The sequence below is a fragment of the Manihot esculenta genome, chromosome 2 (assembly GCF_001659605.2).
Source record: "Manihot esculenta cultivar AM560-2 chromosome 2, M.esculenta_v8, whole genome shotgun sequence".
NCBI lineage: Eukaryota > Viridiplantae > Streptophyta > Magnoliopsida > Malpighiales > Euphorbiaceae > Manihot > Manihot esculenta.
This window is the reverse complement of record NC_035162.2, coordinates 7,814,445-7,829,703: the sequence shown is the minus strand read 5'-3', so window position 1 is coordinate 7,829,703 and position 15,259 is coordinate 7,814,445. Positions and strand designations below refer to the sequence as shown.

The 15,259-nt window shown below is 31.5% G+C and overlaps 2 protein-coding genes across 7 annotated transcripts; both read left to right on the top strand.

The window, feature by feature from the left end:
- The first annotated feature begins 571 nt into the window (after positions 1 to 571).
- LOC110605190 (stress response protein nst1) lies at positions 572 to 6,498 on the top strand. 6 transcript variants are annotated; one of them, XM_021743611.2, is made up of 9 exons: positions 572 to 780; positions 1,735 to 1,858; positions 2,018 to 2,153; positions 2,271 to 2,433; positions 2,551 to 2,603; positions 2,964 to 3,001; positions 3,546 to 3,975; positions 4,676 to 4,956; positions 5,723 to 6,498. In XM_021743611.2, exons 2-8 carry the CDS (start codon positions 1,788 to 1,790, stop codon positions 4,898 to 4,900), a joined length of 1,116 nt encoding a protein of 371 aa, XP_021599303.1. In that variant the 5' UTR covers positions 572 to 780; positions 1,735 to 1,787; the 3' UTR covers positions 4,901 to 4,956; positions 5,723 to 6,498. The 6 variants fall into 6 exon arrangements, with proteins under 6 accessions (XP_021599303.1, XP_043810400.1, XP_021599271.1 ...); XM_043954465.1 differs by having other exon boundaries at positions 2,018 to 2,433; positions 5,864 to 5,942; positions 6,024 to 6,498; XM_021743579.2 differs by having other exon boundaries at positions 2,018 to 2,433; positions 5,723 to 5,942; positions 6,024 to 6,498.
- Positions 6,499 to 8,504: 2,006 nt separating this feature from the next.
- On the top strand, positions 8,505 to 11,273 carry LOC110610028 (agamous-like MADS-box protein TM6). The gene is made up of 6 exons (XM_021749897.2): positions 8,505 to 8,864; positions 8,988 to 9,054; positions 9,143 to 9,204; positions 9,301 to 9,400; positions 10,784 to 10,870; positions 10,979 to 11,273. Exons 1-6 carry the CDS (start codon positions 8,677 to 8,679, stop codon positions 11,156 to 11,158), a joined length of 684 nt encoding a protein of 227 aa, XP_021605589.1. The 5' UTR covers positions 8,505 to 8,676; the 3' UTR covers positions 11,159 to 11,273.
- Positions 11,274 to 15,259: the final 3,986 nt, after the last annotated feature.

The window sequence follows — 15,259 nt, the reverse complement described above, 5'->3', positions numbered from 1 at the left end:
TTAAAAATATCGTTCCAAATAGAGTGTTAATTATTTGCATAGTGAGTAATAAAATTTTACAGTTTAGAATATATATATATATATATATATATATATAAATATATATAAATTGTTAAATAAAAAAATTAAATAAGAAAACTATGACATAAAACCATGTAAAATTTGTATTAGGATATTTACATTTATTTAATTTAAACTAGATATCTAAACAACAGGATCGAAATTGACCTCAACTGTGTTTTTTCAAAATTATTTTAATATTAAATTATGAAAAATTTATTATTTAATTTTCATATTATAAAAATATTAATTAATGGATTTTTTATAAATATAAAAAATCATTTAATAATTTTTTTTAAATTATAAGAATTAAATAATAAAATATTTAATATATTTAAAATTAACTGAATGATTTATTAATAAAATTTTAAAAATATTTTAATTTTTTTTAAAATCAAGCGATAATTAATAAATTCATTTATAACATATAGAGATTAAAGGTAAATTTTTTTGAATTATTTTCTCATACAGTACGGCAACGTTTTATTTCTAAAGTTTAGTAGTCACCCGTTACTCTCCGCCCTCTCAAGCCTCTGCTTAACGGACTCTCAGTCTCTTTCTACGTCTTTATCTTATCTTCCTAGGGCCCGGTACCGTTTAATTTCTCCCTCCGCTGTTCTCCGCTTCCGGCCGTTGAACTACAGCTGCGTTACCACCTCACCGGCGAAGAAGCCTCTACACCGACGTCCTTTATTTCCTTCAATACTCTCCATTGCAGAGGTTAACCCTTCCCTCACTTCTCTCTATTCCTATTTTCTCTTAGTGCAGTGTCTAACACACTCAGCTAGTGCTGGAGTATTGTAGCTTAAATGCTGCTTATTGCTTATTTAAATTTTTTCGAGTTCGAACGCGATTCTGATTGGTTTATCTTCACCTTGCTTGAATTGAGGTCGAGCTTGAGCTTTTTCATTTGATTAAGCTAGTCAAATTCAGAATTACTTCAAAATAGTAGAAAATTAATGCAGAAATTTCTACAAACTGAACAATTTTAGCAGACATTCGCTTATAAAGCAGTCCGTTAGTTATTTTTTCCTAATGACGTGTAATTTTAGAAACCATATTATAAATAATACTAGTTTAATTCAAAATAATGTGTTATTTTAATTGGAAGTAAAAAAGAAAAGCAAGTTAATCATCTGTAGTGTAAGTAATTTGTAAATTTATCTATTAATTTCTATAAAGAAATTTATAAAACAAAATTCAAAAAATGAAAAGATAGGTTTTGCTAAGTGTATGACTTCTGTATCTGTATATTTACAATGTACTAGCTTCCAATGGCTATAAAAGGGCTTATTGACAATCCAGAATCAATCTATAAATGAGCTGGTAAGATTAAACAAGGATTACCAACTAGCTTAAATTGCTCCTCTATAAGACTGTTAGAAATACAATTGAGCTTGGATCATTAACATACTGAACAAGTTCAAGTGGGCATTTACAAATAAGCTAAAACAAACAACTTCATTTCGGCTTATTAGCCTTAATAAACAACGTTAGCAAACTGTTATTGAGCTAAGCTCTAAGTGGCTAGCAAGCTGCTCAGCTTACTTGCAGGTTTAAGTGAACCTTGATTCCTTATGTTGTAATGAAGTCTTTGAGAAATGGGAGCAGGTAGTTGTATTTTCTTTCGACTTTATTTTTCTTAGTGTTTATATAATTTCATCACCTTCTCAGGTACAGAAAAGTGTTGATTTATTAGTATCATCTGTATTCAAAGAACAGTTCAGATGATGGTCTATCCAGTTTGTTCAGTTCTCTTACAAGATTGTTTGAAGGACTTCACTCGATTGGCATTCTGGTGAGTTAAAGCGCCAAAATAAATGTTTACATAAGCGTGCAATAAGGATAACAAATATGGATTCTTGCAATACACATTTTAAAAATAGTTATTCCAATTATGATTATAAAATCTGGATCTTTATGTTAAAAGTGTGAAGTTTCTGTCACCATCTATCAGGAGATTGTCTATTTATCCATCCAGCTACCATGTACCAAACCCTGTTTTATTGCCGACTTTGGGTTATGTGGTGGAGTACACAAACTTCGAAGCAAATATTGTTCGGTCAAATTGTCAAACATCAGTTATGAAGAGAGTATGTCCCTCATTTGATTCTTTCAATTCCTTATCAAGAGCTCACCATCCTGGAGCATTGGAAATCAGAGTTAATGTTGAAGAGGCATCAAATTATTTCCATTTTAAACTTAGTCAGGATTCAGCTGAGATTGAAACTTTGAATGAGGAGGTTCTGCTTGACAATTACCCTGACTGTTCCAAAAATCCCAGTGGCAATAAGGAGAGGCAAAAAAGCAGAAAGAGAACACATGGTAATAAGGGGAAGGTACCTTGGAACAGAGGCAGAAAACATACTGCAGGTAACTCCCTTTTGAATGTAAATTAATTAATCACTTGTGTTTGTTATACAGTAAGTTACTTCTGTTTGTAAATTCTATATTGTGCATTATATGGTTATGGTTTTCAATATTTTGTAGAGACACGTGCACTTATCAAGCAGAGAACAATAGGGGCCTTGAGAGATCCCCAGGTGAAGTCATGTAAGAAATAGTTAGTTTTGACTTAGTGTAGGTTCTACATAGGCATGTTTAGAATGATGATGAATTCTACCGTCTGGCATAACTGCATATCTTTTTCCAAATTTAACATATTCATTGATGTAACATGGTCACTGTTATGCCAGCTTTTGAAATAATAAGTGAAAATTTCATCCCATATGTATTAGTTTTTATTACTTATTAGAGAAAATACAAACCTTTCATGTCATTTTCCTGCTTTAATTAATCTTTACTTGCTATGGATTCATAAACACTGTCTTTAGATATCTCTACTCTTTTTATACTTCCTCCAATATCTTCTTAATTTCCTTACTGGACACTTTCAATTGCAGGTTAGAAAGAAAATGTCTGAGCATCCTCATTCCCATAGGTAATCTTTAGATGACCTTGTCACTATCTTCAAAGTTATGTCAAATAGTATTATGAAACACACAGCATTGTTTGTTGAGCATTCAAATTTCAAACCTATAATCATAGTTGGGATAATGGGATCATTCATGCAATAGTTTTACCACCAAGCATAAAATAATTATATTTCAAGTATATAAGCAGCTAGGCACATTATATCAACATGTGCTAGGAAGATACAAGGATATAGACCATGACATGAATATCAGAAAATTATTTCTATTTTTCATGCAAGATTCATTCAGTTGGGAGTTGGTTACAATACATTGGCTTGTTTGGAATTAACTCCAACAGATAATGATAATCAGCAAATAATTTCACATAACCTACTCTTATTATTATTAAGCAAACATTTTCTCGGGTCAATAGAGGATAAATGTTTAATATGAGCCATCTTAGCTATAAGTTTTAGATCTTCAGCCTGAATATTTGAGTTGCGACAGTCATACTAATGTGTCCCAATTTATTTTTGACTCTGAAAATTGCAATTCAAAACACTATTGCAGTGATGAGATCAAATTAAAAATAGGTTCTTCACTTAGACGGATTTGGGCCAAGCGTTTGAAATGGAAAAGGCTAAGAGAGAAGTTCTTCCTGTCATGGAGTAAAAGCATAGCAGAAGCAGCTCGGAAAGGAGGGATTGACCAACAAGAGCTAGATTGGGATAGCTATGACAAGATAAAAGAAGAAGTAACCCTAAAACAGCTTCAGCGTGCCAAAGACAAGGAAAAGGCAAAGGAGCTTGCAAAGATAACAGCTGAGAGAGCAGCACAGGCAAAAGCAGAAAAGATAGCAAAGTTTGCTCAGAAGAGAAAAGAGCGAGAAGAGAAAGCAAAAGCAAGAGAAGCAAAGAAAAAGGCTTCCAGAAGATCAAAGAAAAAAGCACGTAAGCTGTCATTTGTCCAGGAGTTGACACTTAAACAGAGATTAACAAAGGTAACTTAAAGAGTAACACAAATATAAACCCCATCAGTTTTACAAATACCGTGGGTCACTGATTTAAGTGTGTAAATGATTGGAAATGAGTATTGATTTTTAATAACTGTTGACAAAATCACATCTAGAAGTTAGCGTTTTGTTCAATTTAGAGGAGATGTTTCAAGGTCCTTTTTGCAATAGCATACTCTATTAGTGTAAGTATGGATTTAACTAGCATAAGGTTGTCTTCGTTGTATTATAGAAAAAAAAGAAAGAACAAAATTTAATCTGTTGGAGTGAAGAAAAGAAGTCAAAGACTTTTGAACTTCTTCTTTTCTTAAGCCAATCAGGCAATTTGCTTCTTAATATTCTCTTTTATCTGTCTGCAATTGCTTGGTTTAGAATAATTAATGGTGGAAGTCTGAGAAGATGGATTCTTATCTTGGAGCTAGTTCTTGTCAGATTTTTAATAAATCAAACTATCATCATTAGTGCCCTGTTAATTCCTTGTCTTAACCCTCTGTTGTTTCCTGGTGAAAGCAATGATCCAATTGCTAATTCTTGGTTGGTGCATTTGACATGAATGAAGCATTTCATGCATGACAAAGCTGTGCTTAATAAATTCGCAACATCTAGCTGGTTTTATATAAATTTCCTTCTTAGGTCCTTTTCCAATGTTGTTTTGTTGTGACAATGCCTTAAATCGTCTTTTATATAGATTCGCAAAAAGAAATCCATAAATAGTCAGGTGATTACCCAAGGGGAGCTATCAGTTTCTCATAGTCCAGCTTGGAAGAAATTGGATGTGGAACTTATGAAGAAAGGAAAAGTTCAAAAAGAAGTCTCACTTGCAGATCAGATCCAAGCTGCCAAAAACAAAAGAACTGAACCCATGGACAGGGAAGCATTGGAAGAATCATCTACTGATCATTTATTCACATGAAGTCCTGAGTTTCATTATCCATGGCAACATAAAAAATGACAAGTATTGAGGGAAAGGTACAAATTACTTGCTACCTTACTATGGCCGCTTATGCAATTGAACAAATTTTGGATCACAAGCAGTGAATTGAAATGGATGAAACCTTGGACTCTACAATTTTGATATTACCTGAATATATATACATTATCAATTTCTCTCTCGCTCTCTGATGATTTATTCAATTTTGCAATTTCTTAGATAGTCAAATGGACTTTTAGATTTTAAACTTTGCTGTTTGGGGTTCTGAGAAATGCTCAATTGATGAGCTTTTCAAATATATATATATATAGTGACTCAAATGGAGAACAGATAGTAACAAAAGTAGTTTCAGAATTCCAGAGGTAGTGAGGCAAAAAGGAAGAAGAAAAAGAAGAAGAGGAGACGGTTGTAGTTAGATGCATATTGACTTGCTGCCAACAGGCCCCAGGATAATTTTCCATCTACTCCTGTTAGAAATTTTGCAATTTTGAACGGCAGTGACTCAATTGTAGATGCAACTGATGTAGAATAAATTAATTTTAACAACTTGAAATTTCATTATCAACCTGGAAACTAGTGCAGATTTTAGCGAAACTTCAGCGGTCTGTTTATAAATTTTCATTTATTTTGTTATTCTTCTACTTGCTATTTTCTTAATTGTGGAACTGTTATATCTACTTGCAGGCAAAACCAGGCCAGTTGGGAAACATCCCTTTTATGAAATGTTTATATATATGTTCAATTAGTTTGTTATTCTTCCACTTGCTCTTGTCTTAATTGTGGAACTGTCACATCTAATTGCGGGTAAAACCAGGCCAGTTGGGCAACACCCCTATTTTGAAATCAGATTCGAAGTGCCAATAAAGTTCACTAACCATTTTAGAAAATATTTCAAGAAACAAATTTTCAGCAGTTTCATCTGATCTGATCACCAAATGCCTGCAGGGGTGAATTATTGAACAAGTGCGAGACATTGCAGGGAGAGTGGTGGTTTGGAGATGATTGAATTGTTGTATACAGTCAAGTTAGTACCATGCAACTTGGTCCCTGGTTAAAATTTTTTTTCTTTCAAGTTGTGTAATACCTTTGCTCTGCTTCGTCTTAGGCTCGATAGATGTTCTTCAAGCTGTTTAGTGTGCAACACCTTTTCCTGGAAATTTTTACATGTTCACTTGCTAGGCAAATGTTGAAGACCCTGAAAATGAATGTAAATTGGAGCGCTCTGAAGGCAAGGACAATAGAAGCTGTGGAATTTGGGAGATTATTATATGCTTTCAGTGCGGTAGAAATAATGCTCCTTCCATAAAAATGGACCTTTCCTAAATCATAGAAGATGAACTTAAATATGTGAATTCATCTATCCTGACATGGCTTCTTCTGCATGTACTTTTTTATTTACTTTGAAGAGCAACAGTAATAGTGTTTGGTGGGGAGGAAACTTTGATATAGGAAGGAAAGAGGAGTTGGAGACCAACAATGGATTTGCAAACTCTCATCTCGCAACTCATTGTTTTTCTTATTTTAATTAATAGTAGTTTTCATTTTAAGTTTAAAGAATAAGATAAGCTTTTGATTGCAGGTCTCGCGGTACTTAGAATAGCTTGTATTCATGATTGGACATAATTTTTTATTTTTGTTAAAGATAATTTAGCATAAGGAGAAAAATTTTGAGCTTGATTTGATGGTATCTACGGCAGAGACAGTACTGGAAAAACTGAAAGCTGATGGCAAAATGTTGGCATGCACAGTTCAATACATAAAACTCAAAACTCCTCACATGTACTGTTTAAAAGATTTGATCGGATCTCCGTAACCACAAAATTTCAGTTTGCTATCATCTCCAACTTGAGAGATGATATCTTGAATAGTGTGAGATATCTGAAGATGATTGACAAGCAACTAATTACTTGCACCAACATGCAAAGCAAAAGCTGTGGCTTGCTATAATGCTTGTCTAGCTATCTATCGACCATGGACTATTGGCAAGTCTTGTATTGGTAAATTGCTTGCCTAAAAAAAGTCTCCACTAGATGTAGATGTTGACGTTGATGTTGATGAGTGATGATAAAGCCTTGTTTTGTGCGTTCCACCTTCGGCCAATAGGTGTAGTTTTACATTTGATAGTGATGTACTGGGATACTCTTTTTATTTTTTATGTGTGCACGCTGGGCGTGTGTACGCTGGGCGTGTGTAATTAAACAGCTTCTTTCACCCATATGATAACTAAAGAAGAGATCAAAATTGATCACAAAAAATAGGGTAAATTCCAAATTTGAAAAAAGTTCAAAATGTTTGGGCGATTAAACCTTTAATAATACAAATATGATTGCAAAATTTGAGAAAATAAATTTCTCCTTTTGTTGTCAGCTATTTTTTCATTGATATATTTAGTTTTATTTGGAGTAATTCAATTAAAAAATTTTGAATTTTTTTAAAAAATATTAAAATTCTGTCTATTTAATTGATGTATTTTCTTAATTTTTTAGGTAGTGAAAGTTTTTTTTTAGTGTAGGGGAAATAATTTATTTTTTTAACATATTTAAGTTAAGTTGATTACTAAAAAGTGAACCGTCTAGAATATAATTTATTTGAACCAAATAAAATTTTAGCTCGTATATACAGTGAGATTTAGAAAAATTAATTTTTAGAGTATATATATTTATGTGTTCAACGGTTATTTATTTATAATTTCATGTATATGTATAATTTTCTATATAAAATCATGGTGATACAATGTAATTACTTGTTTATAACTTATAGTGAACAATGCTTTGTAAATTGCTAAAATCATGAATTCTCAACCTCATTATTGAATTTTTTATGAGATTAAGAGTTGATGTATATAAACAGTTTCATTACTATTGACATTACCATCGACAGCAAGAGTCAATTACGATAACGGACAATATTATATATTATTTTCAACGAACATAAAAATGATTAATTAAGCTTTTATTACCTTGGATTTTTTTTTCTGTCTGATTTGACTTAATTAGCATTATACTCAACATTTTTTCTATTTTATCATGTTATTTTTCTTCCATGAAATTTAGAGATTTTCTAAGGACACTGCATGGTTTGTAAGTACCATCAGCTACATTCTTTTAAGAAAATTTCCAATTTATATAAAGACTTAGTGTGAATATTTATGGTGAACTTCACTTCATTAATGCGGGAAAAAGCTTAAGACTTCTCGCACATAATGATATTTCCATGCATGTAGTAAAGTTTATACTATATCTTTAGCTCTTCATTAAGAATAGAACACATCCAAAAGAAAGATACATAAAATAGTAATAATAATACAAATGTCATTTCAAGCTTTTCACTAGTTGGATTCTTTTCTCTTTTTTCCCCCCTTAATCACATATGCGATGTTTTGCTCAAATTAAGGTTAAATCCGCAACAAAAACACACTAAAGACAGGTTTAAGGAAGGCCTTATCTATCAAAAACACAATAAAAATTTGTACTTATGTCCCGTCGTGTTCAGTGCACTTCCCAACATGACACGTTACCACCATTCGTTAGCCCATCTTTAAACTCTCATCTCACAAATATAGCAACCACTCTTAGTTACAAAACAATCCACTTTTCCTCTACCTCTACCGATATAGAAACCTCACTTTTTCTTCTTCATTTTCTTTCCATCTTCCATTCTCTTTCCCCTTCAACAAGGTCTATGCACTTCAGCCCTCGTCTCCGATCAGATCTCACCGTGGGTAACTGGAGTTTCGTATCGCTGGGAAGAAAGAAAACATGGGTCGTGGAAAGATCGAGATCAAGAGGATTGAGAACGCTACTAACAGGCAGGTCACCTACTCCAAGCGAAGAAATGGTATTTTCAAGAAAGCACAAGAACTCACTGTTCTTTGTGATGCTAAGGTTTCTCTTATCATGTTCTCTAACACTGGAAAATTCCATGAGTTCATTAGCCCCACCACAACGTACGTAAACAGATAAAGTTTCTTTCTTTTTCTTCTGTGTGTGTGTTGCTGTGCTTGAGAACGTAAGGTTTGAAATTTAAATACTAATGGGGTTGGTGGGTTTTGTTTGTTGATAACCTGCAGGACGAAGAAGGTGTTTGATCAATATCAGGAGACGTTAGGGATAGATCTGTGGAAGACGCATTATGAGGTTGAATCTCTCTTTTATTGCTTGAACTACGAGCTTTATAAAGCTGCTGAATATGGATTATGTGCTTAATGATGAGGAAAATTTGCAGAGAATGCAAGAGCACCTAAGAAAGCTGAGAGAGATCAACAATAAGCTGAGAAGAGACATCAGGTAATCAACTTCAAACAAAAAAAAAAATCAAGATCTTTGCTTCTTTTTGTTTTTCTTAGATTTTTTTTTTTTCAAAAAAAAATTGTTGCCTAGCAGGCAGAGGATGGGTGAGGATTTAGATGATCTGAGCATGGATGAGCTGTTCGTTCTTGAGCAAAGGATGGATTCTGCATTGGAGCTAATACGTGACAGGAAGGTTAGATTTTCTCTGTTTTTAATTGGATCTCCATGTTCTGGTATATCTATCAACATGAAAAACTTCACTTGTGGTATTTTGTAAAATGCTATCAGCATTGTCAACAAAAAAAAAAAAAAAATTAACGAACAAAATTTAAAATTTTTCTAAATTTTGAGTTTTATCTATAAATTGCACCCAATTTCAATATTTGAGATCTCTGATACAAAATTAGAGTTTTTGGTTAAAATTACAGATTACCACAAACATTATGTCAGTTATATTCAATAAGCCTCTGATAGTGAAGTGCTTTTATATTTCTATTTTTTTTAACAAAAAATTCGTATTTTTTAAAACCATTTAAATACTTGAAATTTATTTAATTCAATTTCATCTTAAAAAAAATATAAATTTTTTGAATAAAAGTCGATTCTACAATAAGTTATAACTAAAATAATTTCATATCAAATTTAACAAAGTTTTAAATGAATTTCAAAAAATTTACATTAACAATTTCTTTGGATTAATCAAAATAAATGGAGAGCACAAATTGAGTTGCTATTATTTAATATTTGTATATATGTATAGACAATTATATAATACATTCTATTTTTATTCTAACTTCATAATATTTAAACTTAATGCATTTATAATTAATACATTATATAAATCTGATTTTATTTTATATTTGTTAATAAATTATTAATAAGGTTATATATTTGGTAGTTGCTATAAATGAATTTTTATGCATGAGACTTTTTGAAAGAGTAGAATATTATTATTTAATTTTACTCTTGATAATTTTGAAGATCAGGAATGAATCGCAACATCAAACCAAATATAAAATAGATTCTATTTAATTTAATTCAACTACACAAAATTTTATGAAATGAAATTATCAGAGACTTTATTAAATTGCTTAAATGATATCTTTAAATAATTTTATTAACTCATTATTTTTAAGTTGATTTACAAGTTAAAAAATATATTTTAAATGAAAAAATTAAAAATATTTAGTTACCTCTGTATAATTATGCACTCTAAAAATAAATTTTATATATAGAGAGAGATTGTTTGAACAATATAAATTGTTAATATAAATTTGCATTTTTAATTGTTAATAATAATATTTTTTTTTTAATTATGCAGCATTTTACTTGTTTTTTACTGTTTTTTTTTTCTCAGACGGCTGATTGATTACTTTAATTATTTCAAATCACTAAATTAAAAGATCAAATCAAGAAATTAAAGAGATGCATATCTTCAATTTAAAAGCTCAGTAGTAGAAGCACACACATATTCTTTTAATTGAGCTCAAATTATTAAAAATAAATAAATACTTATTTAAATTGGGTTTACATATTTTTATTATCTGTAATTTTACTGACTATTGAGCATTTCCAGTACCATGTGATCAAAACACAGACAGAAACCTGCAAGAAGAAGGTAAAAAATTTGGAGGAAAGACATGGAGACCTCCTGCTAGAATATGTAAGAATCTACGTTTTTTTTTATTATTATTTATTTAATATCTGTAATTAATTGTGAAATAAAAAGGTAGGTTTATAACATTAATTAATTTTCTGTTTGAAATTTAAGGAGGCAAAATATGAGGATCCACAATATGGGTTAGTGGAGAATGAAGGAGATTATGAGTCTGCAATTGCACTTGCTAATGGGGCATCTAACCTCTATGCTTTCCGCCTGCACCACGGCCATCCGCCGACTAACTTCCACCATGGAGGAGGCTTTGGATCTCATGATCTCCGCCTCGCTTAAATGGTTGTAGGAGCCATTCAATTAATTTCTCGTCATAAACATCTGCTTAATCTAAATCTAAACATGTCCTAAGAAACGCAACCTCTGATTGAATAACATCTTAGCGTTCAAGATTACTTGGTGGAGCATTTTAAGCTAGCTAGATTGATATTGATTAAACTGCTAATTTTTTATAAAAATATTTTTCAATCAAATATATATATTTTTTTACTAATTTTAAATTTTTGTTTTATAAATTTCTATCAGTTCGTTGAATGCTAAACAATTTACAAATACATAGACTTGTTGTCATGGAGAGTCGACCTAGGTGAGCATTCAGTCGGTTCAGTTTAAAATTGAATCGAACCGAATAAATTGAAAATTAAAATTTTAGTATTTATAAAAATCAAACGGAATTGATTTTGGTTAGAAATTAAATCGAATCAAATCGAATTGAATCGGTCTGATTTAATTTGATTTGATTCAATTTGATCGATTTGAATTTTTAATAAATTTTTATTTTTACAATTTATTTTTAGTATTTTAAAATTTAATTAAAATATTTTAATATTAATATAATTTAATCTCTATATTATTAAAAATAATATATTATTATTACTAATCGGTTTGATTTGATTTTTTTAAATATTTTTTATTAAAATTAAATCAAGCCGAAATAAATAAAAACCAAACTGAATTTATAAATTAATTCAATTTAATCGATTTTTTCGATTTAAATCAAATATTGCCAACTCGCGTAATCAAATCAATATAGTGACAGGCGTGTATAATTTTTTAGAATACTAACTTATAAGGTTTAGTGATTATTATATTTACTATAAATATTTAATTTAATAAAAATTTGCATTGAGCTTATATTAGAATTATTTTATATTCAATAATATAATTAGAAAAAATATGTTTTATATTATTAATTAAAAAACACATTTTTCGTATATCCTAAACAATTGAAAACTTCAAAAAAAACATTGAAAACGTTTTTCTTTTTTAGCATCAAAATTAAATAATAAATAATTAAAATATCTAAAAAATGTTTTCTATATATAAAATTCACTCACGTATAAAATTTCTATGTGAAGTGATAGCATTTTTTCTAAAAAAGTAAAACTACTTATTATATTAATAAAATTTCATCAAATAGAGAGACGATAATGTCTAATAGAATTTTTAGTCAAAATATGAGCAGTTAGAGTGGCATGACGATAAACTCATTTAATAGAAATATCAGTTCTAGAGTCTAATAAAGATTTACAATCATTCAAAATCAAACGCAGTTCAGAAATGTCTAAATGTGTAGACTGAATAGCTTGAATTATCTGCAAACAGTCCATAAGCATGCAGCCATTAAAAGGTAAAAATTCCGTCGCAAAGAGCAAATAGTGACGGAGAGCTAAAGTTTCAACAATTACCGGCGCACCATTACCTTCTGAGAAACTAAAAACACCACGTTGAAATATACCCTCAGAGTTTTTCATAACAAAACTGTAGCCAATAAAATCTTAAGCTTGAAATAAAATCCCATCAACTTAACAAAACCAATTGAAATTGTCCATGCTTGAAGATGACACACGAATTGGGAGAGGAATGGCTTCAGGATCACGAGCAGTGTTAGAGGAATAAAACAAGTTTTTGCCTTTATATAAAGTAGCAGTGGTATTTTCATGCAAAGCACCAGCACGTTGAGCAGCTTTCCAATCCAAAATATGATGCATGATGTCTTCCACAAGGTGAGTTGCTAAATTTTGCACCTGGTTCCATAATAATGAGTTCCCTGCTAACTATAATCTCCATGCACAGACCATTATAAAAGTTTTTCGAGCCTTGTCTTGGGACTTCAAAATCTGCAATAAAAATTAAAAAAATTATCATTAGGCTGCAAATCTCTCACTCCCCCTAACCTCCAAACTTCTTTGGACACAGGACAATAAAACAAAATATGATTGACATTTTCAACTTCATGACACCAAGGACATCTAGCATCCACATCCACACCCTTCTGCCTTAAGTTATTATTTGTAGGCAATACATTTCTATAAGCTCTCCAACAGAAATCCTTCACTTTTGAAGGGACCAAAACATTCCACAAACTAGTCTACAACTCACCCCCACATTAAAAGATGATTTTCCTAGCAAGTCCATACATACAAAGTATGCTGACTTTAACGTATACACACCTCTTTTATCAAAGTGTCATAAGAAGGAAACTTCCTTATTGGTAATACTAATAGGAATACTAAAAATAGCCCTGATATCTCTTGAAGAAAAAAGTTCCATTAAAAGAGTAATATTTCAAACCCTCCCATTACTTCAAAAAGATCATAAACACGCAAATGTGGTTCAATAAAATCGGGGCCATCATCCGCAAAAAAGGTATCCTCCTTAGGAATTCAGTGAGCTGAAGCCACTAAAATCTTCTCTCCATTACCCAGCCTCCACCTTGTACCCCTTCAAATCAACTTCTTTGATGCTATCACACTTTTTCAAACAAAACTAGCACCATTACTTACATTGGCGGAAAATAAATCACAATTTGGGAAGTACTTTGCTTTAAACACTCTATAACAAAGAGTATTAGGATTTGTTAAGAATCTCTACAGTTGTTTGCCAAGTAAAGACAAATTAAAATTCCTAAAGTCCCGAAATCCCGTACTCCCTCCTTCTTTCTACTACACATCTTCTCCCACGCTAGCCAATTAATACCTCTCTGCCTTTCTCTTTTATCCCCTCACCAAAAACCATTGACCATTCTATGCATTTCATTCAAAATAATAATGAGAATCAAAAAAATATTCATGCAATATGCAGGTATAGCCTACAATACAGATTTTATGAGAACCTCCCTGCCTGCTCTAGATAGGAATCTGTTGCTCCATTAATTAATCCTCTTCCACATTCTTTCTTTCAGAAAATCAAAAATTGCTTTTTTGTTCCTCCCAATAAGAGAAGGTAACCTCAGATAGGCACTATGACTCAATGGTGAATGAACATATAGGATATTACTGATATTAGACCTTATAGAGGAGACCACATTGGGACTGAAGAAAATGCAAGATTTGTTAAAGTTCACCACTTGACCAGAAGTAGCCGCATAGGTATTGAGAATAGATTTAATACTATTTGCTTCCTCCAATCTAGCATTAAAAAATATCAGAGAATCATCTGCAAAAAATAAATGTGAGATCTTTGGGCATCTAGCACCTGCCCTACAGCCCTGCAACCAGCCCCTAGATTCAACATCTTTAAGTAGTAACGATAAGCCTTCCGCACACACTAAATAGAGATACAGAGAAATAGGATCCCCCTGTCGAAGACCTCTACCAGACACAATAGGACCAATCCAATCACCACTAAAATTGATATTGTAAGAAACTTCCGAAAAGCATATAGTCAACCACCTAATCCATTGAGTAGAAAAACCAAATCGTTCCAGCATGCCTTTTAGAAACTCCCACTTTACCATATCATAAGCCTTAGAAATATCAATTTTAAGTGCACAATTACCATCATTTCTACCCTTATTAATTTTTATATTGTGTATTATTTCAAAGGCAACCATAACATTATTGGTAATCAACCGATGAGGGATAAAGGCAGACTGATTCTCAGAGATAATCATAGGAATGACCCTTTTAAATCTGTTCGCCAAAGCTTTAGCCACAATCTTATATAACACATTACATAACGCAATTGGATGAAAGTTTTTAACAGTTTCAGGGCTATCCAATTTAGGGATCAAAACAATCAATATTTCAGTAAGAGAAGAAGGAAAAAAACTTATTGAAGCCATAGGCGACAACCATCGAAAACATCATTGCCAATCAAGTGCCAAAATCTCTAGTAAAATGCAGGATTTAACCCATCCGGCCCAGGTGCCTTGTCTGGATGCATCTGAAAAATTGCAGCTCTAAATTCCTCATTCGAAAAGGGAGTACAAAGATCAGCATTATCGGCATCACTAATCAAGGGCACACCAACTCAAAAACCCATTTACAATCCACAGAACTACCATAAAAAATAGACTGGAAATAATGCAGAATATGATTTTTAATTTCCTGCTCATCCTCAATCCAGGTACCCGACGACTCCTTTAATTTAGTAATA